The sequence below is a fragment of the Coregonus lavaretus genome (genome assembly GCF_964263955.1).
Source record: "Coregonus lavaretus genome assembly, chromosome: 8".
NCBI lineage: Eukaryota > Metazoa > Chordata > Actinopteri > Salmoniformes > Salmonidae > Coregonus > Coregonus lavaretus.
The window spans coordinates 49708541-49731721 of NC_139995.1; the positions used below are offsets into that span (position 1 = coordinate 49708541).

General features: G+C 46.9%; 1 protein-coding gene across 1 annotated transcript in view; it reads left to right on the forward strand.

Annotated features, from left to right (window-relative positions):
* Positions 1–23181, forward strand: part of LOC311133507 (vitamin D3 receptor B-like) — a 120965-nt gene that overhangs the window by 75209 nt on the left and 22575 nt on the right. The window contains exons 4-6 of the mRNA XM_084167013.1: positions 1301–1431; positions 3776–3972; positions 5108–5207. Coding sequence (XP_084023139.1) covers positions 1301–1431; positions 3776–3972; positions 5108–5207 — 428 coding nt within the window. The remainder of the gene's footprint in view (positions 1–1300; positions 1432–3775; positions 3973–5107; positions 5208–23181) is intronic.

Below are 23181 nucleotides of genomic sequence, written 5' to 3' on the forward strand. Positions count from 1 at the left end.
AAGGTAAAGGGCCTAGACAGCTGCCCTGGGGAATTCCTGATTCTACCTGGATTATGTTGGAGAGGCTTCCATTAAAGAACACCCTTTGTGTTCTGTTAGACAGGTAACTCTTTATCCACAATATAGCAGGGGGTGAAAAGCCATAACACATATGTTTTTCCAGCAGCAGACTATGATCGATATTGTCAAAAGCCGGACTGAAGTCAATTTGTTAACTGTAAAATAGCATTGTATCTGGTCAAACACCATTTTTCCCAAAGGTTTACTAAGGTTTGGTAACAGGCTGATTGGTCGGCAATTTGAGCCAGTAAAGGGGGCTTTACTATTCTTGTGTAGCGGAATGACTTTTGCTTCCTTCTAGGCCTGAGGGCACACACTTTCTAGTAGGCTTAAATTGAATATATGGCAAATAGGTGTGGGAATATGGTCTGCTATTATCCTCAGTAATTTTCCATCCAGGTTGTCAGACCCCGGTGGCTTGTCATTGTTGATATACAACAATACTTTTTTCACCTCTTCCACTCTCACTTTACGGAATTCAAAAGTACAATGCTTGTCTTTCATAATTTGGTCAGATGTACTTGGATGTGTAGTGTCAACGTTTGTTGCTGGCATGTCATGCCTAAGTTTGCTAATCTTGCCAATGAAAAAATCATTAAAGTTGTTGGCAATATCAGTGGGTTTTGTGATGAATGAGCAATCTGATTCAATGAATGATGGAGCTGAATTTGCCTTTTTGCCCAAAATGCTTTGCATCTCTTTTTAGCATGCCCCTCTCTCTCTCTTTGCCTGTACTGGCATGTGTGCATGTGTGTGCTTCTTTGAGTAGGATCCAGAGAAGAGGTGAAGGACATCAAGGTTTATAGAATGACACCGTGATTACACATTTCGGTCACTTCTAACTGATTGATAGTAGAGCCGGGACGATAAACCGGAAATAACCGACACCAACCGAACAGACCACTTATCGAGGACCTTATGCTGATATTGTTCAATATAAGCAGTCTATACTAGAGAAATGTGAAGTTTGAAATGAAATGCGTCTGCTAATATGCGCTTACTGTCAATTGATAGCTATAACATTTGTTGTAGTAGTTTTAAGTAACTGTGATGCACATGAATGTTATACATGTATTGTTCTATTTATCATTATTGTAATAATTCAGCTCAGATAGCCACAAGGAATGTCATAGGTCATGCAGTATAAAGTGTGGCAAAAGGGTCACGCTACATTCAGCACCAGATTTAAGGACATTCATCACATTCCTACATCTCTCTCTCTCTTTCCCCTCCTCTACAGACGCAGTATGAAGCGTAAGGCTAGCTTCACATGCCCCTTCAATGGCAGTTGCACTATCACCAAGGACAACCGCCGCCACTGCCAGGCCTGCCGGCTCAAACGCTGCGTGGACATCGGCATGATGAAGGAGTGTGAGTGTCCATTCTGCACAGATCTAGGATTAGGTTCCCCTTCCCCAAATCCTAATGTCAGCCATTAGGGGGAACAATGCAAAACTGACTGTAGATCAGTGCCTAGAGGCAACGTCATCCCACTCCTCCTTCCTCTTCATCACTTCCATTAGAAATGCTATTTTTCTTTTTGACTGTCAGAGGATAGCCTTGCAGACTAGATCAGTCTTTCTTTAATCCTGGTCCTGGGGACCCAAAGGGGTGCACGTTTTATTTTTTGCCCTAGCACTACACGACTAATTCAAACAATCAACTCAGCATTAAACCTTTGACTAGTGGAATCAGGTGTGTAGTGCTAATCTGGTGTGTAGACCCCTTGGATCAAGGACCAGGATTAAGAAACACTGGATTAGAGGAATTGAATCATGCAGTGTTGTCCTCCTAAGGTGTAAAATCACACATAAAAATGATATCACACACACACACACAGGCACACACAAAGGAAAATATAATTTTACTCTGAAGAGCACTACAGGGAGAAATGTACTTTCATCCCATTGTTAGGCAACTGTTTTTAATAAGAAATACACTCATTTTCCTCCCATGAGTGGCTGAATGATCTCTTGAAATATGAATGATGTTTTGAACCATGAAGATGTGTGTGTTGAAAAGAGCAAAGAGAGCACTAAAGAGAGAAATTACCTTCTATCAGTCTGCTGTTAGGCAACTCTTGATGGGGTGTAATGACACTGATAATAACAGGAGATTCATCAACTCTCATGGAGGAACATTTCAATGTTTTGTTATTAGAAGTCAGTATGTGTCAGCTTTAAAACACAAATTAGCCTGCCAATAACAAACACCCACACAAACACGCACACATGAGTGTGCACACAATTACACACACACACACAGAAAAAACCCACTGACCTTTGAACAAATGACCCACATCGAAACAGGACTCTTATCACAGCTCTATCTAACCCAGGGGTCAAACATCCGGCCTGCGGGAGGGTCCAATCCGGCCCGCGGGGAGTCTAATCCTGCCCGCGTGTGGTTTGAGTAAAAACTAAACGGCGAGGAAACCTAACCAATTATTAGTTCGACCCTGCGGATCTCATAGTCCCGTGTAGCTCAGTTGGTAGAGCATGGCGCTTGCAACGCCAGGGTTGTGGGTTCGATTCCCACGGGGGACCAGTATGAAAATGTATGCACTCACTAACTGTAAGTCGCTCTGGATAAGAGCGTCTGCTAAATGACTAAAATGTAAAATGTAAGACCAACTGTGGCGCCTGTAGAGAGCAAGGCACACACCATATTTACCAATAGTAGCATTTGGACCCGGTCATGTCATTCTAGGTCATTTCCCTCATAAGAATGTTTATAACATCCACCAGGAGTACTAGAGCGTTCTGGAAGAGCCTGTACATTATGCTCCCTTTTGAACTTTAGACACCTGCTGATGTTTTCGCTACGCTTCAAATGGACTCTGTTGTCAGAGTCTGTAAATAGAAGGTTTGGTCGTTCTTTTGTTTTCCCCGTGAAATCCGGATATTGTCCAGGCGGGTGAAGCAGGGGCAGCTTCCGGATATTGTCCAGGCGGGTGAAGCAGGGGCAGCTTCCGGATATTGTCCAGGCGGGTGAAGCAGGGGCAGCTTCCGGATATTGTTCTCCCTCTGAGATTTAACTGTGAATTCCCGGAGAGTGAATTCACAGTGCTCCCAACACTGTAATTCACAGCGCTCCCAACACTGTACATGAATAGGAGCCAGTGGAATGCACTTATGCTGCTGCTGCTATGACAACAATACGTTGTAGTGTGGAGCGGAGTGTGAGCTAATTCAGTGGCTGGAACAACAGGCGGAACGGAGCGGAGACAATGCGTTGTGTTGACAACAGCACAATGTGTTCGCTGCACAGCCTTGTCATGTTGTAGAACACACGCTGGCTCACACTCACGCACACATACAACTTAAATACGCTCACTTTCTCAAACACACACACACACACTTACATATGCTAGTTCAAACACACACACAGCATCAGCATTAACATCTCTATTTTGCCTATGTCCCAATCATTTCAGTCTCAAATAGTAATGGTGTGGTATCTGCATTTCTCTGTCGCACCACTTTTTTATTTGGCTCTCCTCCCTCTTTTAATCCCCTTAAGCCTTCTTTCTGCTCATTCAATAACACATTCTCTCTTTCTTTAACCCATTTCTCACACTCTCTCTCTTTCTATTCCTTTTTCTAACCCTGATCTTTTTCTTTCTCTCTCTTTCTTTGACCTCTGATCTCTTCCCGCTCAATCCCCCTCTTCCTCACTCTCTTTCTAAACCTCTCTCTCTCTCTCTACCTCCCAGTCATTCTGACAGATGAGGAGGTGCAGAGGAAGAAGGATCTGATCCAGCGGAGGAAGGATGAGGAGGCGCAGAGGGAGGCGCAGCGGGAGGCTCAGCGACCCCGGCTGAGCGAGGAGCAGAGCCAGGTCATCGCCACGCTGGTGGAGGCACACCACAAGACCTACGACGACTCCTACTCCGACTTCAACCGCTTCAGGGTCCGTGTCCACTCTATAACACCAGTCTAACACAAGTGTCCACTCCGTTACACCAGTCTCCATTCTATAACACCAGTCTAACACACGTTTCCACTCCATTACACCAACCTCCAATTTGTAACACCAGTCTCCCCTCCTTTACACCAGTATTCACTCCGTAACGCCAGCCTCCACTCCGTAACGCCAGCCTCCACTCCGTAACGCCAGCCTCCACTCTTTAACGCCAGTCTCCACTCTTTAACGCCAGTCTCCACTCTTTAACGCCAGTCTCCACTCTTTAACACCAGTCTCCACTCTAACACCAGTCTCCACTCTAACATACTCCACTCAATCCCACTGGGCACAGGCGTCAGTTCAACGTCTAGTTTAGATTTAGACTGGATTGAGTTGTGAACTAACGTGTGTGCCCTCTGTCCAGTGGAATAACTGACCTTGAAATGAAAGTACACACTGTACATAAAGTTAGATTGAAGTTTATTGTCCTAGAACAGGAACATCTTAGCACACCTCACACATTACATGCACAAACCACAAAGCAAACACAGCAGTAAACAAACAACAGTAAGATTCAGACATGAATGGTTCCCCACACCTACACCTACAGGAGGAAGCTACATACAGTTGTTCCTAATGGTGATAGACCCTGGTGTGACACTCCTTCCGAAGTGCAAAGCGCTGCATTTAATTGTCCGATGGTCATGATGTACACTATATTGAGTACACGTGGTCCTGTATGGCTCAGTTGGTATAGCATGGCACTTGCAACACCAGGATTGTGGGTTTGATTCCCTGGGCCACCCATATGTAAACATCTATGCTACAGCTGTAGGATCTTAATTTAAGCCAGTTTGCTACAGCAGGAAAGTAATCCTGCTGTAACAAGAAATGTGAATTATAGTTCATATACATTTTCGTAGGGATTGATACATTTTTCGTAAGGGCAAATCAAGTCTGATATTTCAAAGTAGAAATTACAAACTTCAGAAGCCTTTTTAGAACTCAAATGCACTACAAGTTTGCATTTCCGCTGTGCAGGAAAATTCTCAGCAACAAAAGAGTGATCAAATTAAGATCCTACATCTGTAAATGGCATATATTATTATATATATTATATTACGTGTGTGTTTTCCTTTAGCCTCCGGTCCGTGAAGGCCCAGTGACACGCAGTGCAAGCAGAGCTGCTTCTCTCCACTCTCTGTCTGATGCCTCATCTGACTCCTTCAGCCACTCTCCAGGTAAACCACGCACACAAGTGAAACCGACATCAGTGTGCAGCTCCGCCTCCTAACAGCTCCGCCTCCTCCACTGTTCCTGTCCCCTTACTGGGCTCAAAACCAGTGGTCCTCTGATCGCAAACACACGTGACCGCCCTCCTTGACAACATACCGATAGTTGTACTATAGGAAAGGATCCAATACGATAGCACCATTTGCAACATTTTAAGCTAGCTGTGGAGTGAGCTTACGGCACATTCTTACCTCCGTTACGCACGCACACACACACACACAGAGAGACAGACAGACAGAAAAATTTGCAAAAGGTGAGAAATTAAGAATCAAAGGGTAAAGCGGACACACAGAGGGGGGATGAAGTAGATCTCACAGAGAGGGGATGAAATAGATCTCACAGAGAGGGGATGAAGGAGATCTCACAGAGAGGGGATGAAGGAGATCTCACAGAGAGGGGATGAAGAATGATCTCACAGAGAGGGGATGAAGAATGATCTCACAGAGAGGGGATGAAGTAGATCTCACAGAGAGGGGATGAAGGAGATCTCACAGAGGGGATGAAGGAGATCTCACAGAGAGGGGATGAAGAATGATCTCACAGAGAGGGGATGAAGTAGATCTCACAGAGAGGGGATGAAGGATGATCTCACAGAGAGGAGATGAAGGAGATCTCACAGAGAGGGGATGAAGTAGATCTCACAGAGAGGGGATGAAGAATGATCTCACAGAGAGGGGATGAAGGAGATCTCACAGATCTCACACATGTATTGGTGTTAGTTGCCATTAGTGACTGCTTCCTGTGTACGTGTGTGTGTGTGTGTGTGTGTGTGTGTGTGAATCCCACATGCTGTTTTACTCAGAATCCCCAGAGGTTTCTCTTGACCCCCTGCAGACCTTTCAGACCACTGTCTCCCAGTAGTTAACAAGAGACCATTAACACATCCGCTCATAATGGCGTGAACACACAGAGAGGCACGGCCCTCACAGCCTGCGTCATGTCTTTTTCTACAGTTTTTCCCCCTTTCTCTCTCAATCATTATTTCTTTCTCTCCCTCTCTTTCTCTCCCTCTGTCTCTCATCTAAGCTGTTTTCTACGGTCACCGTGTTCTCTTCCTCCATGAACGAACCTCGCTCATTCATTAGATTTAAGTGTGTGGGTGTGTGTGTTTGGGTGTGTGTGTGGTTTACCACATCATGTCTCTCACCGACGGGGATGTTGTGTCTCTTGTGTTTTCACTCCCTAGCCTTCTCTCTCTCTGTGTTTCCACTCCCTAGCCTTCTCTCTCTGTGATCACTCCCTAGCCTTCCCTCTCTGTGTTTTCACTCCTTAGCCTTCTCTCTCTCTGTGTGTTTTCACTCCCTAGCCTTCTCTCTCTGTTTTCACTCCCTAGCCTTTTCTCTCTCTGTGTTTCCACTCCCTAGCCTTCTCTCTCTGTGTTTTCACTCCCTAGCCTTTCCTCTCTGTGTTTTCACTCCCTAGCCTTTCCTCTCTGTGTTTTCACTCCCTAGCCTTCTCTCTCCGTTCTTTTCTTTCCCTAGCCTTCTCTGTCCATTTTTTTCTTTCCCTAGCCTTCCCTCTCTCTGTTTTCACTCCCTAGCCATATCTCTCTGTGTTTTCACTCCCTAGCCTTCTCTCTGTCTGTGTTTTCACTCCCTAGCCTTCCCTCTCTGTGTTTTCACTCCCTAGCCTTCCCTCTCTGTGTTTTCACTCCCTAGCCTTTTCTCTCTCTCAGTGTTTTCACTCCCTAGCCATCTCTCTCTGTGTTTTCACTCCCTAGCCTTCTCTCGCTGTGTTTTCACTCCCTTGCCTTCTCTCTCTGTGTTTTTACTCCCTACCCTTTTCTTTCTCTCCATGTTTTCACGCCCTAGCATTCTCTCTATCCGTGTTTTCATTCTCTAGCCTTTTCTCTGTCCGTATTTTCACTCCCTAGCCTTTTCTCTCTCTCCGTGTTTTCACGCCCTAGCCTTCTCTCTTTGTTTTCACTCCCTAGCCTTCTCTCTCTGTGTTCACTCCCTAGCCTTCTCTCTCTGTTTTCACTACCTAGCCTTCTCTCTCTGTTTTCACTCCCTAGCCTTATCTCTCTGTGTTTTCACTTCCTACCCTTCTCGCTCTGTTTTCACTCCCTACCCTTCTCTCTGTGTTTTCACTCCCCAGCCTTCTCTCTCTGTGTTTTCACTCCCTAGCCTTCTCTCGCTCTGTGTTTTCACTCCCCAGCCTTCTCCCTCTCTGTGTTTTCACTCCCTACCCTTCTCGCTCTGTTTTCACTCCCTAGCCTTCTCTCACTCTGTGTTTTCACTCCCTAGCCTTCTCTCTCTGTGTTTTCACTCCATAGCCTTCTCTCTCTGTTTTCACTCCCTAGCCTCCCCTCTCTGTTTTTTCACTCCTTTCCCTTCTCTCTCTCTCTGTGTTTTCACTCCCTTGCCTTCTCTCTTTGTGTTTTCACTCCCTAGTCTTCCCTCTGTGCTTTCACTCCCTAGACTTCTCTCTATCCGTGTTTTCAATCCCTACCCTTCTCACTCTGTTTTCACTCCCTAGCCTTCTCTCTCTGTTTTCACTGCCTAGTTTTCTCTCTCTGTTTTCACTCCCTAGCCTTCTCTCTCAGTTTTTTCACTCCCTAGCCTTCTCTCTCTGTGTTTTCACTCCATAGCCTTCTCTCTCTGTTTTCTCTCCCTTGCCTTCTCTCTATGTATTTTCAACCCCTTCCCTTCTCTCGCTCCGTGTTTTCACTCCCTAACCTTCTCTCTGTGTGTTTTCACTCCCCAGCCTTCTCCCTCTCTGTGCTTTCACTCGCTAGCCTTCTCTGTCAGTGTTTTCACTCCCTAGCCTTCTCTCTCTGTGTTTTCACTCGCTGGCCTTCTCTATCTGTGTTTTCACTCCCTAGCCTTCTCTCTCTGTGTTTGCACTCCATAACCTTCTCTCTCTGTTTTCGCCCCCTTCCCTTCTCCCTCACTGTGCTTTCACTCCCTAGCCTTCCCTCTCTGTGTTTTAATTCCCTATCATTCTCTCTCTCTGTGTTTTCACTCCCTATCCATCTCTCTCTCTGTGTTTTCACTCCATAGCCTTCTCTCTCTGTGTTTTCACTCCCCAGCCTTCTCCCTCACTGTGCTTTCACTCCCTAGCCTTCCCTCTCCGTGTTTTCACTCCCTTGCCTTCCCTCTCTGTGCTTTCACTCCCTACCCTTCTCACTCTGTTTTCACTCCCTAGCCTTCTCTCTCTGTGTTTTCACTCCCCAGCCTTCTCTCTCTGTGTTTTCACTCCCTAGCCTTCTCTCTCTGTGTTTTAATTCCCTAGCCTTCTCTCTCTCTGTTTTTTCACTCCCCAGCCTTCTCTCTCTGTGTTTTCACTCCCCAGCCTTCTCTCTCTGTGTTTTCACTCCCCAGCCTTCTCTCTCTCTGTTTTCACTCCCCAGCCTTCTCTTTCTGTGTTTTCACTCCATAGCCTTCTCTGTGTTTTAATTCCCTAGCCTTCTCTCTCTCTGTGTTTTCTCTCCCCAGCCTTCTCCCTCTCTGTGCTTTCACTCCCTAGCCTTTTCTCTCTGTGTTTTAATTCCCTAGCCGTCTCTCTCTGTGTTTTCACCCCCTATCCTTCTCTCTCTCTGTTTTCACTCCGTAGCCTTCTCTCTCTCTCTGTGTTTTCACTCCCTAGCCTTCTCTCTCTCTGTGTTTTCACTCCATAGCCTTCTCTCTGTGTTTTCACTCCCCAGCCTTCTCTCTATGTGTTTTCACTCCATAGCCTTTTCTCTGTGTGTTTTCCCTCCCCAGCCTTCTCCCTCACTGTGCTTTCACTCCCTAGACCTCCCTCTCACTGTGTTTTTACTCCCTGCCCTTCTCTCTCTGTGTTTTCACTCCCCAGCCTTCTCTCTCTGTGTTTTCACTCCATAGCCGCCTTTCTCTGTGTTTTCACTCCCCAGCCTTCTCCCTCTCTGTGCTTTCACTCCCCAGCCTTCTCCCTCTCTGTGTTTTAATTCCCTAGCCGTCTCTCTCTCTGTGTTTTCACCCCCTATCCTTCTCTCTCTCTGTTTTCACTCCCCAGCCTTCTCCCTCACTGTGCTTTCACTCCCTAGCCTTCCCTCTCCGTGTTTTCACTCCCTAACCTTCCCTCTCTGTGTTTTCACTCCCCAGCCTTCTCTCTCTCTGTGTGTTTTCACTCCCTAGCCTTCTGTCTCACTGTGTTTTCACTCCATAGCCTTCTCTCTCGGTTTTGATCTCCCTTGCCTTCTCTCTATGTATTTTCACCTGCTTCCCTTTCCCTAACCTCCCCTCTCTGTGTTTTCACTCCCCAGCCTTCTCTCTCTCTGTGCTTTCACTCCCCAGCCTTCCCTCACTGTGCTTTCACTCCCCAGCCTTCCCTCACTGTGCTTTCACTCCCTAGCCTTCCCTCTCTGTGTGTTTTCACTCCCCAGCCTTCTCCCTCACTCTGCTTTCACTCCCTAGCCTTCCCTCTCTGTGTTTGTACTCCCTGGCCTTCTCTCTCTCTGTTTTCACTCCCTAGCCTTCTCTCTCTCTGTGTTTTCATTCCCTTCCCTCTCTGTGTTTTCACTCCCTAGCCTTCTCTCTCTCTGTGTTTTTACTCCCTGGCCTTCTCTCTCTTTGTTTTCACTCCCTATCCTTCTCTCTCTGGTTTCTCTCCCTTGCCTTCTCTCTCTATGTATTTTCACCCCCTTCCTTTCTCTCGCTCCGTGTTTTCACTCCCTAACCTTCCCTCTCTGTGTTTTCACTCCCTAGCGTTCTCTCACTCTGTGTTTTCACTCCCTAGCCTTCTCTCTCTATGTATTTTCACTCCTTTCCTCTCTCTCCGTGTTTTCACTCCCTAGCCTTCTCTCTCCGTGTTTTCACTACCTAGCCTTCTCTCTCTGTGTTTTCACTCCATACCCGTATCTTTCTCTCCGTGTTTTCACTCCCTAGCCTTCTCTCTCTGTTTTCACTCCCTAGCCTTCTCTCTCTATGTATTTTCACTCCTTTCCTCTCTCTCCGTGTTTTCACTCCCTAGCCTTCTCTCTCCGTGTTTTCACTCCCTAGCCTTCTCTCTCTGTTTTCACTCCCTAGCCTTCTCTCTCTCTGTGTTTATTTCTCCCCAGCCTTCTCCCTCTGTGTTTTCACTCCCTGGCCTTCTCTCTCTCTCTGTGTTTTCATTCCCTAGCCTTCTCTCTCTCTGTGTTTTCACTCCTTAGCCTTCTCTCTCTGTGTTTTAATTCCCTAGCCTTCCCTTTCTGTGTTTTCACTACTTAGCCTTCTCTCTCTGTGTGTGTTTTCACTCCGTAGCCTTCTCTCTCTCTGTGTTTTCACTCCCTAGCCTTCTCTCTCTCTCTCTGTTTTCACTCCCTAGCCTTCTCTCTGTTTGTTTTCTCTCCATAGCCTTCTCTCTCTTTTTTCACCCCCTAGCCTTCTCTCTCTATGTATTTCACTCCTTTCCCTTCTCTCTCTCCGTGTTTTCACTCCCTAGCCTTCTCTCTCTGTTTTCACTCCCTATTCTTCTCTCTGTCTGTGTTTTCACTCCCTAGCCTTCTCTCTCTGTGTTTTCACTCCACAGCCTTCACTCTCTGTGTTTTCATTCCCTAGCCTTCTCTCTGTCCGTGTTTTCACTCCCTAGCCTTCTCTCTCTCTGTGTTTTCACTCCCTAGCCTTCCCTCTCTGTGTTTTCACTCCCCAGCCTTCTCTCTCTCTGTGCTTTCACTCCATAGCCTTCTCCCTCACTGTGCTTTCACTCCCTAGCCTTCCCTCTCCGTGTTTTCACTCCCTAGCCTTCCCTCTCTGTGTTTTCACTCCCCAGCCTTCTCTCTCTGTGTTTTCACTCCATAGCCTTCTCTCTCTGTGTTTTCACTCCTTATCCTTCTCTCTCTCTGTGTTTTCACTCCGTAGCCTTCTCTCTCTCTCTCTGTGTTTTCACTCCCTAGCCTTCTCTCTCTCTGTGTTTTCTTTTCATAGCCTTCTCTCTCGGTTTTCTCTCCCTTGCCTTCTCTCTATGTATTTTCACCCCCTTCCCTTTTCTCGCTCCGTGTTTTCACTCCCCAGCCTTCTCTCTCTCTGTGTTTTCACTCCCCAGCCTTCTCCCTCACTGTGCTTTCACTCCCTAGCCTTCCCTCTCCGTGTTTTCACTCCCCAGCCTTCTCCCTCACTGTGCTTTCACTCCCTAGCCTTCTCTCACTGTGTTTTCACTCCATAGCCTTCTCTCTCTGTTTTCACTCCATAGCCTTCTCTCTCTCTTTGTATTTCACTCCTTTCCCTTCTCTCTCTCTGTGTTTTCACCCCATAGCCTTCGTTCTCTGTGTTTTCACTCCCCAGCCTTCTCGCTGTGTGTTTTCACTCCATAGCCTTCTCTCTCTGTTTTCAATCCCTAGCCTTCTCTCTCTATGTATTTCACTCCTTTCCCTTCTCTCTCTCTGTGTTTTCACTCCATAGCCTTCGTTCTCTGTGTTTTCACTCCCCAGCCTTCTCCCTCTCTGTGCTTTCACTTCCTAGCCTTCTCTCTCTGTGTTTTAATTCCCTAGCCTTCTCTCTCACTGTGTTTTCACTCCATAGCCTTCTCTCTCTGTTTTCACTCCATAGCCTTCTCTCTCTATGCATTTTCACCCCCTTCCCTTCTCTCGCTCCGTGTTTTCACTCCCTAACCTTCCCTCTCTGTGTTTTCACTCCCTAGCCTTCTCTCACTCTGTGTTTTCACTCCCTAGCCTTCTCTCACTCTGTGTTTTCACTCCATAGCCTTCTCTCTCTGTTTTCAATCCCTAGCCTTCTCTCTCTATGTATTTCACTCCTTTCCCTTCTCTCTCTCTCCGTGTTTTCACTCCATAGCCTTCTATCTCTCTCTGTGTGTTCACTCCCTAGCCTTCTCTCTCTGTGTTTTCATTCCATAGCCTTCTCTCTGTTTTCTCTCCCTTGCCTTCTCTCTATGTATTTTCACCCCCTTCCCTTCTCTCCCTCTTTGTTTTCACTTCCTGGCCTTCTCTCTCTCTGTGTTTTCTCTCCCCAGCCTTCTCCCTCTCTGTGCTTTCACTCCCTATCCTTCCCTCTCTGTGTTTTCACTCCCCAGCCTTCTCTCTCTCTGTGTTTTCACTCCATAGCATTCTCTCTCTGTGTTTTCACTCCCCAGCCTTCTCCCTCACTGTGCTTTCACTCCCTAAACCTCCCTCTCTGTGTTTTCACTCCCCAGCCTTCTCTCTCGGTTTTCTCTCCCTTGCCTTCTCTCTATGTATTTTCGCCCCCTTCCCTTCTCTCACTCTGTCTTTTAATTCCCTATCGTTCTCTCTCTCTGTGTTTTCACTCCCTATCCTTCTCTCTGTGTGTTTTCAGTCCATAGCCTTCTCTCTGTGTGTTTTCACTCCCCAGACTTCTCCCTCACTGTGCTTTCACTCCCTACCCTTCCCTCTCCGTGTTTTTACTCCCTGGCCTTCTCTCTCTGTGTTTTCACTCCATAGCCTTCGTTCTCTGTGCTTTCACTACCTAGCCTTCTCGCTCTGTGTTTTAATTCCCTAGCCTTCTCTCTCTCTGTGTTTTCACTCCCTATCCTTCTCTCTCTCTGTTTTCACTCCCTAACCTTCTCTCTCTCTGTGTGTTTTCACACCATAGCCTTCTCCCTCTGTGTTTTCACTCCCCATCCTTCCCTCACTGTGCTTTCACTCCCTAGCCTTCCCTCTCTGTGTTTTCACTCCCTATCCTTCTCTCTCTCTGTTTTTTCACTCCCTAGCCTTCCTTCTCTCTGTTTTCACTCCCTGGCCTTCTCTCTGTGTTTTCACTCCTTAGCCTTCTCTCTCTGTGTTTTAATTCCCTAGCCTTCCCTCTCTCTGTTTTTACTCCGTAGCCTTCTCTCTGTATGTATTTTCACCCCCTTCCCTTCTCTTGCTCCGTGTTTTCACTCCCTAACCTTCCCTCTCTGTGTTTTCACTCCCTAGCCTTCTCTCTCTATGTATTTCACTCCTTTCCCTCCTCTCTCTCTGTTTTTTCACTCCCTAGCCTTCCCTCTCTGTGTTTTCACTCCTTATCCTTCTCTCTCTGTGTTTTAATTCCCTAGCCTTCTCTCTCTGTGTGTGTTTTCACTCCCTAGCTTTCTCTCTCTCTGTGTTTTCACTCCCTAACCTTCCCTCTCTGTGTTTTCACTCCCTAGCCTTCTCTCTGTGTTTTAATTCCCTAGCCTTCTCTCTGTCCGTGTTTTCACTCCCTAGCCTTCTATCTCTGTGTTTTCACTCCCTAGCCTTCTCTCTCTATGTATTTTCACCCCCTTCCCTTCTCTCGCTCCGTGTTTTCACTCCCTAGCCTTCTCTCTCTGTGTTTTCACTTCCCAGCCTTCTCCCTCTCTGTGCTTTCACTCCCTAGCCTTCTCCCGCTCTGTGCTTTAACTCCCTAGCCTTCCCTCTCTGTGTTTTCACTCCATAGCCTTCTCTCTCTTTTTTCACCCCTAGCCTTCTCTCTCTATGTATTTCACTCCTTTCCCTTCTCTCTCTCCGTGTTTTCACTCCCTAGCCTTCTCTCTCTGTTTTCACTCCCTAGCCTTCTCTCTGTCCGTGTTTTCACTCCCTAGCCTTCCATCTCTCTGTTTACACTCCCTGGCCTTCTCTCTGTGTTTTCACCCCCCAAAGCCTTCTCTCTCTGTGTTTTCACTCCATAGCCTTCTCTCTCTGTTTTCTCTCCCTTGCCTTCTTTCTCTATGTATTTTCACCCCCTTCCTTTCTCTCGCTCCATGTTTTCACTCCCTAGCCTTCTCTCTGTGTGTTTTCACTCCATAGCCTTCTCTCTCTCTGTGTTTTCACTCCCTGGCCTTCTCTCTCTCTGTGTTTTCATTCCCTAGCCTTCTCTCTCTCTGTGTTTTCACTTCCCAGCCTTCTCCCTCTCTGTGCTTTCACTCCCTAGCCTTCTCCCTCTCTGTGCGTTCACTCCCTAGCCTTCCCTCTCTGTGTTTTCACTCCATAGCCTTCTCTCTCTTTTTTCACCCCTAGCCTTCTCTCTCTATGTATTTCACTCCTTTCCCTTCTCTCTCTCCGTGTTTTCACTCCCTAGCCTTCTCTCTCTGTTTTCACTCCCTAGCCTTCTCTCTGTCCGTGTTTTCACTCCCTAGCCTTCCCTCTCTCTGTTTACACTCCCTGGCCTTCTCTCTGTGTTTTCACCCCCCAAAGCCTTCTCTCTCTGTGTTTTCACTCCATAGCCTTCTCTCTCTGTGTTTTCACTCCATAGCCTTCTCTCTCTTTTTTCACCCCTAGCCTTCTCTCTCTATGTATTTTCACCCCCTTCCTTTCTCTCGCTCCGTGTTTTCACTCCCTAACCTTCCCTCTCTGTGTTTTCACTCCCTAGCGTTCTCTCACTCTGTGTTTTCACTCCCTAGCCTTCTCTCTCTATGTATTTACACTCCTTTCCTCTCTCTCCGTGTTTTCACTCCCTAGCCTTCTCTCTCCGTGTTTTCACTCCCTAGCCTTCTCTCTCTGTTTTCACTCCCTAGCCTTCTCTCTGTCAGTGTTTTCACTACCTAGCCTTCTCTCTCTGTGTTTTCACTCCATACCCGTATCTTTCTCTCCGTGTTTTCACTCCCTAGCCTTCTCTCTCTGTTTTCACTCCCTAGCCTTCTCTCTCTATGTATTTTCACTCCTTTCCTCTCTCTCCGTGTTTTCACTCCCTAGCCTTCTCTCTCCGTGTTTTCACTCCCTAGCCTTCTCTCTCTGTTTTCACTCCCTAGCCTTCTCTCTGTCAGTGTTTTCACTACCTAGCCTTCTCTCTCTGTGTTTTCACTCCATACCCGTATCTTTCTCTCCGTGTTTTCACTCCCTAGCCTTCTCTCTCTCTGTGTTTATTTCTCCCCAGCCTTCTCCCTCTGTGTTTTCACTCCCTGGCCTTCTCTCTCTCTCTGTGTTTTCATTCCCTAGCCTTCTCTCTCTCTGTGTTTTCACTCCTTAGCCTTCTCTCTCTGTGTTTTAATTCCCTAGCCTTCCCTTTCTGTGTTTTCACTCCTTAGCCTTCTCTCTCTGTGTTTTAATTCCCTAGCCTTCTGTCTCTGTGTGTGTTTTCACTCCGTAGCCTTCTCTCTCTCTGTGTTTTCACTCCCTAGCCTTCTCTCTCTCTCTGTTTTCACTCCCTAGCCTTCTCTCTGTTTGTTTTCTCTCCATAGCCTTCTCTCTCTTTTTTCACCCCCTAGCCTTCTCTCTCTATGTATTTCACTCCTTTCCCTTCTCTATCTCCGTGTTTTCACTCCCTAGCCTTCTCTCTCTGTTTTCACTCCCTATTCTTCTCTCTGTCCGTGTTTTCACTCCCTAGCCTTCTCTCTCTGTGTTTTCACTCCACAGCCTTCACTCTCTGTGTTTTCACTCCCTAGCCTTCCCTCTCTGTGTTTTCACTCCCCAGCCTTCTCTCTCTCTGTGCTTTCACTCCATAGCCTTCTCCCTCACTGTGCTTTCACTCCCTAGCCTTCCCTCTCCGTGTTTTCACTCCCTAGCCTTCCCTCTCTGTGTTTTCACTCCCCAGCCTTCTCTCTCTGTGTTTTCACTCCATAGCCTTCTCTCTCTGTGTTTTCACTCCCTATCCTTCTCTCTCTCTGTGTTTTCACTCCGTAGCCTTCTCTCTCTCTCTCTGTGTTTTCACTCCCTAGCCTTCTCTCTCTCTGTGTTTTCTTTTCATAGCCTTCTCTCTCGGTTTTCTCTCCCTTGCCTTCTCTCTATGTATTTTCACCCCCTTCCCTTTTCTCGCTCCGTGTTTTCACTCCCCAGCCTTCTCTCTCTCTGTGTTTTCACTCCCCAGCCTTCTCCCTCACTGTGCTTTCACTCCCTAGCCTTCCCTCTCCGTGTTTTCACTCCCCAGCCTTCTCCCTCACTGTGCTTTCACTCCCTAGCCTTCTCTCACTGTGTTTTCACTCCATAGCCTTCTCTCTCTGTTTTCACTCCATAGCCTTCTCTCTCTCTTTGTATTTCACTCCTTTCCCTTCTCTCTCTCTGTGTTTTCACCCCATAGCCTTCGTTCTCTGTGTTTTCACTCCCCAGCCTTCTCGCTGTGTGTTTTCACTCCATAGCCTTCTCTCTCTGTTTTCAATCCCTAGCCTTCTCTCTCTATGTATTTCACTCCTTTCCATTCTCTCTCTCTGTGTTTTCACTCCATAGCCTTCGTTCTCTGTGTTTTCACTCCCCAGCCTTCTCCCTCTCTGTGCTTTCACTTCCTAGCCTTCTCTCTCTGTGTTTTAATTCCCTAGCCTTCTCTCTCTCTCTGTTTTCACTCCATAGCCTTCTCTCTCTATGCATTTTCACCCCCTTCCCTTCTCTCGCTCCGTGTTTTCACTCCCTAACCTTCCCTCTCTGTGTTTTCACTCCCTAGCCTTCTCTCTCTATGTATTTCACTCCTTTCCCTTCTCTCTCTCTCCGTGTTTTCACTCCATAGCCTTCTATCTCTATGTTTTCACTCCGTAGCCTTCTCTCTCTCTCTGTGTGTTCACTCCCTAGCCTTCTCTCTCTGTGTTTTCATTCCATAGCCTTCTCTCTGTTTTCTCTCCCTTGCCTTCTCTCTATGTATTTTCACCCCCTTCCCTTCTCTCGCTCCGTGTTTTCACTCCCTAACCTTCCCTCTCTGTGTTTTCACTCCCTTGCCTTCTCTCACTCTGTGTTTTCACTCCCTAGCCTTCTCTCTCTGTGTTTTAATTCCCTAGCCTTCTCTCTCTCTGTGTTTTCACTCCATATCCTTCTCTCTCTCTGTTTTCACTCCCTAGCCTTCTCTCTCTCTCTGTGTTTTCACTCCCCAGCCTTCTCCCTCACTGTGCTTTCACTCCCTAGCCTTCCTTCTCTGTGTTTTCACTCCCTAACCTTCCCTCTCTGTGTTTTCACTCCATTGCCTTCTCTCTCTGTGTTTTAATTCCCTAGCCTTCTCTCTCTCTGTGTTTTCACTCCCTATCCTTCTCTCTCTCTGTGTTTTCACTCCGTAGCCTTCTCTCTCTCTGTGTGTTTTCACTCCATAGCCTTCTCCCTCACTGTGCTTTCACTCCCTAGCCTTCTCCCTCACTGTGCTTTCACTCCCTAGCCTTCCCTCTCCGTGTTTTCACTCCCTAGCCTTCCCTCTCTGTGTTTTCACTCCCCAGCCTTCTCTCTCGGTTTTCTCTCCCTTGCCTTCTCTCTATGTATTTTCGCCCCCTTCCCTTCTCTCACTCTGTCTTTTAATTCCCTATCGTTCTCTCTCTCTGTGTTTTCACTCCCTATCCTTCTCTCTGTGTGTTTTCAGTCCATAGCCTTCTCTCTGTGTGTTTTCACTCCCCAGACTTCTCCCTCACTGTGCTTTCACTCCCTAGCCTTCCCTCTCCGTGTTTTTACTCCCTGGCCTTCTCTCTCTGTGTTTTCACTCCATAGCCTTCGTTCTCTGTGCTTTCACTACCTAGCCTTCTCTCTCTGTGTTTTAATTCCCTAGCCTTCTCTCTCTCTGTGTTTTCACTCCCTATCCTTCTCTCTCTCTGTTTTCACTCCCTAACCTTCTCTCTCTCTGTGTGTTTTCACACCATAGCCTTCTCCCTCTGTGTTTTCACTCCCCATCCTTCCCTCACTGTGCTTTCACTCCCTAGCCTTCCCTCTCTGTGTTTTCACTCCCTATCCTTCTCTCTCTCTGTGTTTTCACTCCCTAGCCTTCCTTCTCTCTGTTTTCACTCCCTGGCCTTCTCTCTGTGTTTTCACTCCTTAGCCTTCTCTCTCTGTGTTTTAATTCCCTAGCCTTCCCTCTCTCTGTTTTTACTCCGTAGCCTTCTCTCTCTCTGTGTTTTCACTCCCTAGCCTTCTCTCACTGTGTTTTCACTCCATAGCTTTCTCTCTCTTTTTTCACTCCATAGCCTTCTCTCTGTATGTATTTTCACCCCCTTCCCTTCTCTTGCTCTGTGTTTTCACTCCCTAACCTTCCCTCTCTGTGTTTTCACTTCCTAGCCTTCTCTCTGTGTTTTAATTCCCTAGCCTTCTCTCTGTCCGTCTTTTCACTCCCTATCCTTCTCTCTCTCTGTGTTTTCACTCCGTAGCCTTCTCTCTCTCTGTGTTTTCACCCCCTTCCCTTCTCTCGCTCCGTGTTTTCACTCCCTAGCCTTCTCTCTCTATGTATTTCAATCCTTTCCCTCCTCTCTCTCCGTTTTTTCACTCCCTAGCCTTCCCTCTCTGTGTTTTCACTCCCTAGCCTTCTCTCTGTGTGTTGTCACCCCCTAGCCTTCTCTCTCTATGTATTTCATTCCTTTCCCTTCTCTCTCTCCGTGTTTTCACTCCCTAGCCTTCTCTCTCTGTTTTCACTCCCTAGCCTTCTCTCTGTCCGTGTTTTCACTCCCTAGCCTTCCCTCTCTCTGTTTTCACTCCCTGGCCTTCTCTCTGTGTTTTCACACCTTAGCATTCTCTCTCTGTGTTTTAATTCCCTAGCCTTCTCTCTCTCTGTGTTTTTACTCCGTAGCCTTCTCTCTCTCTGTGTTTTCACTCCCTAGCCTTCTCTCACTGTGTTTTCACTCCATAGCCTTCTCTCTCTGTTTTCACTCCATAGCCTTCTCTCTGTATGTATTTTCACCCCCTTCCCTTCTCTTGCTCCGTGTTTTCACTCCCTAACCTTCCCTCTCTGTGTTTTCACTCCCTAGCCTTCTCTCTCTATGTATTTCACTCCTTTCCCTCCTCTCTCTCCGTTTTTTCACTCCCTAGCCTTCCCTCTCTGTGTTTTCACTCCTTATCCTTCTCTCTCTGTGTTTTAATTCCCTAGCCTTCTCTCTCTGTGTGTGTTTTCACTCCGTAGCCTTCTCTCTCTCTGTGTTTTCACTCCCTAGCTTTCTCTCTCTCTGTGTTTTCACTCCCTAACCTTCCCTCTCTGTGTTTTCACTCCCTAGCCTTCTCTCTGTGTTTTAATTCCCTAGCCTTCTCTCTGTCCGTGTTTTCACTCCCTAGCCTTCTATCTCTGTGTTTTCACTCCCTAGCCTTCTCTCTCTATGTATTTTCACCCCCTTCCCTTCTCTCGCTCCGTGTTTTCACTCCCTAGCCTTCTCTCTCTGTGTTTTCACTTCCCAGCCTTCTCCCTCTCTGTGCTTTCACTCCCTAGCCTTCTCCCTCTCTGTGCTTTAACTCCCTAGCCTTCCCTCTCTGTGTTTTCACTCCATAGCCTTATCTCTCTTTTTTCACCCCTAGCCTTCTCTCTCTATGTATTTCACTCCTTTCCCTTCTCTCTCTCCGTGTTTTCACTCCCTAGCCTTCTCTCTCTGTTTTCACTCCCTAGCCTTCTCTCTGTCCGTGTTTTCACTCCCTAGCCTTCCCTCTCTCTGTTTACACTCCCTGGCCATCTCTCTGTGTTTTCACCCCCCAAAGCCTTCTCTCTCTGTGTTTTCACTCCATAGCCTTCTCTCTCTGTTTTCTCTCCCTTGCCTTCTTTCTCTATGTATTTTCACCCCCTTCCTTTCTCTCGCTCCATGTTTTCACTCCCTAACCTTCCCTCTCTGTGTTTTCACTCCCTAGCGTTCTCTCATTCTGTGTTTTCACTCCCTAGCCTTCTATCTCTATGTATTTTCACTCCTTTCCTCTCTCTCCGTGTGTTCACTCCCTAGCCTTCTCTCTCTGTTTTCACTCCCTAGCCTTCTCTCTGTCAGTGTTTTCACTACCTAGCCTTCTCTCTCTGTGTTTTCACTCCCTACCCGTATCTTTCTCTCCGTGTTTTCACTCCCTAGCCTTCTCTCTCTCTGTGTTTTCACTCCCCAGCCTTCTCCCTCTGTGTTTTCACTCCCTGGCCTTCTCTCTCTCTGTGTTTTAATTCCCTAGCCTTCTCTCTCTCTGTGTTTTCACTCTGTTACGGATACAGGTATCCTGTGTTTTTGTGTGTTTCTCTCATTCTGCCCTAATCACAGGTGTCCTGTATGTTCCTGATTGGTGGTCGTTGAGGTGTCTGCTGATTGGACCAATCAGTGAACATTCCTGTGCATTGCACCACCTGTTACTCGTTTTTTTCAATCACACATCCCATTATATAAAAACCAGTCACTTGTGTTTGTAGAGAGAGAGAGAATATTTCTGTATGTGAGTATGGACACTGTGGTGTCCTGTTTTTGGTTACTCACTAAGTTGCTGTTTACTATGATTGGTAATTTTGTTAGACCACTGTTTGGTATGTGAGTAATGGATACTGTGATGTCCTGTGTTTAGAGAGCTCATTAATTTGCTGCTTACTCTGTTTGGTAACTATTGTGTGTTTCTGGGAAAAGGGGAGTTTGAGCTAGCTGCCCTTGGGCATACATTTCCCGTAGAAAGAACTGTCTATAAACACTAGTTAGACCTGAGCGGACCACCCCCTGTATTTTTGTATGGTAGCAGTAGCCTAGCGGTTCTTGAGGCAGGCAAGATCAGTTTAGGGGTGTTTTACACTATTGTTTCATTTCTTGGGTCCTGCTCAGCCCTTTTTCCCAACCCTTTACCGTGTGTTCAGAAATAAACCATTTGTGTTTGACGGTAGTTCATGGTTGTTGTGTCATATTTGTTCTCACTGTTCCATGCCACACTTATAATTTACATGAATTATGTTACGGGTCTCATGTCCATCACCCTAGACGTTTAAAGCCACGGGGTTCGTAACACACTCCTTAGCCTTCTCTCTCTGTAATTTAATTCCCTAGCCTTCCCTCTCTGTGTTTTCACTCCTTAGCCTTCTCTCTCTGTGTTTTATTTCCCTAGCCTTCTGTCTCTGTGTGTGTTTTCACTCCGTAGCCTTCTCTCTCTCTGTGTTTTCACTCCCTAGCCTTCTCTCTCTCTGTGTTTTCACTCCCTAGCCTTGTCTCACTGTGTTTTCACTCCATAGCATTCTCTCTCTGTTTTCACTCCATAGCCTTCTCTCTCTATGTATTTTCACCCCCTTCCCTTCTCTCGCTCCGTGTTTTCACTTCCTAGCCTTCTCTCTGTTTGTTTTCTCTCCATAGCCTTCTCTCTCTTTTTTCACCCCCTAGCCTTCTCTCTCTATGTATTTTCACTCCTTTCCCTTCTCTCTCTCCGTGTTTTCACTCCCTAGCCTTCTCTCTCTGTTTTCACTCCCTATTCTTCTCTCTGTCCGTGTTTTCACTCCCTAGCCTTCTCTCTCTGTGTTTTCACTCCACAGCCTTCACTCTCTGTGTTTTCATTCCCTAGCCTTCTCTCTGTCCGTGTTTTCACTCCCTAGCCTTCCTTCTCTGTGTTTTAATTCCCTATCCTTCTCTCTCTCTGTGTTTTCTCTCCCCAGCCTTCTCCCTCACTGTGCTTTCACTCCCTAGCCTTCTCTCACTGTGTTTTCACTCCATAGCCTTCTCTCTCTGTTTTCACTCCATAGCCTTCTCTCTCTATGCATTTTCACCCCCTTCCCTTCTCTCGCTCCGTGTTTTCACTCCCTAACCTTCCCTCTCTGTGTTTTCACTCCCAGCCTTCTCTCACTCTGTGTTTTCACTCCCTAGCCTTCCCTCTCTGTGTTTTCACTCCCCAGCCTTCTCTCTCTGTGTTTTCACTCCATAGCCTTCTCTCTCTGTGTTTTCACTCCCTATCCTTCTCTCTCTGTGTTTTCACTCCCCAGCCTTCTCCCTCACTGTGCTTTCACTCCCTAGCCTTCTCCCTCACTGTGCTTTCACTCCCTAGCCTTCCCTCTCCGTGTTTTCACTCCCTAGCCTTCCCTCTCTGTGTTTTCACTCCCCAGCCTTCTCTCTCTGTGTTTTCACTCCATAGCCTTCTCTCTCTGTGTTTTCACTCCCTATCCTTCTCTCTCTCTGTGTTTTCACTCCGTAGCCTTCTCTCTCTCTCTCTGTGTTTTCACTCCATAGCCTTCTCTCTCTGTGTTTTCACTCCCTATCCTTCTCTCTCTCTGTGTTTTCACTCCGTAGCCTTCTCTCTCTCTCTCTGTGTTTTCACTCCCTAGCCTTCTCTCTCTCTGTGTTTTCTTTTCATAACCTTCTCTCTCGGGTTTCTCTCCCTTGCCTTCTCTCTATGTATTTTCACCCCCTTCCCTTTTCTCTCTCTGTGTTTTCACTCCCCAGCCTTTTCCCTCACTGTGCTTTCACTCCCTAGCCTTCCCTCTCCGTGTTTTCACTCCCTAGCCTTCCCTCTCTGTGTTTTCACTCCCCAGCCTTCTCTCTCTCTGTGTTTTCACTCCCTAGACTTCCTTCTCTGTGTTTTAATTCCCTATCCTTCTCTCTCTCTCTGTGTTTTCTCTCCCTAGCCTTCTCTCTCTCTGTGTTTTCTTTTCATAGCCTTCTCTCTCGGGTTTCTCTCCCTTGCCTTCTCTCTATGTATTTTCACCCCCTTCCCTTTTCTCTCTCTGTGTTTTCACTCCCCAGCCTTTTCCCTCACTGTGCTTTCACTCCCTAGCCTTCCCTCTCCGTGTTTTCACTCCCTAGCCTTCCCTCTCTGTGTTTTCACTCCCCAGCCTTCTCTCTCTCTGTGTTTTCACTCCCTAGCCTTCCTTCTCTGTGTTTTAATATCCTATCCTTCTCTCTCTCTCTGTGTTTTCTCTCCCCAGCCTTCTCCCTCACTGTGCTTTCACTCCCTAGCCTTCTCTCACTGTGTTTTCACTCCATAGCCTTCTCTCTCTGTTTTCACTCCATAGCCTTCTCTCTCTATGCATTTTCACCCCCTTCCCTTCTCTCGCTCCGTGTTTTCACTCCTTAACCTTCCCTCTCTGTGTTTTCACTCCCTAGCCTTCTCGCTGTGTGTTTTCACTCCATAGCCTTCTCTCTCTGTTTTCAATCCCTAGCCTTCTCTCTCTATGTATTTCACTCCTTTCCCTTCTCTCTCTCTGTGTTTTCACTCCGTAGTCTTCTCTCTCTCTCTCTGTGTTTTCACTCCCTAGCCTTCTCTGTCTCTGTGTTTTCATTCCATAGCCTTCTCTCTCAGTTTTCTCTCCCTTGCCTTCTCTCTATGTATTTTCACCCCCTTCCCTTCCCTCTCCGTGTTTTCACTCCCTAACCTTCACTCTCTTTGTTTTCACTCCCTAGCCTTCTCTCACTCTGTGTTTTCACTCCCTATTCTTCCCTCTCTCTGTTTTCACTCCCCAGCCTTCTCCCTCTGTGTTTTCACTCCATAGCCTT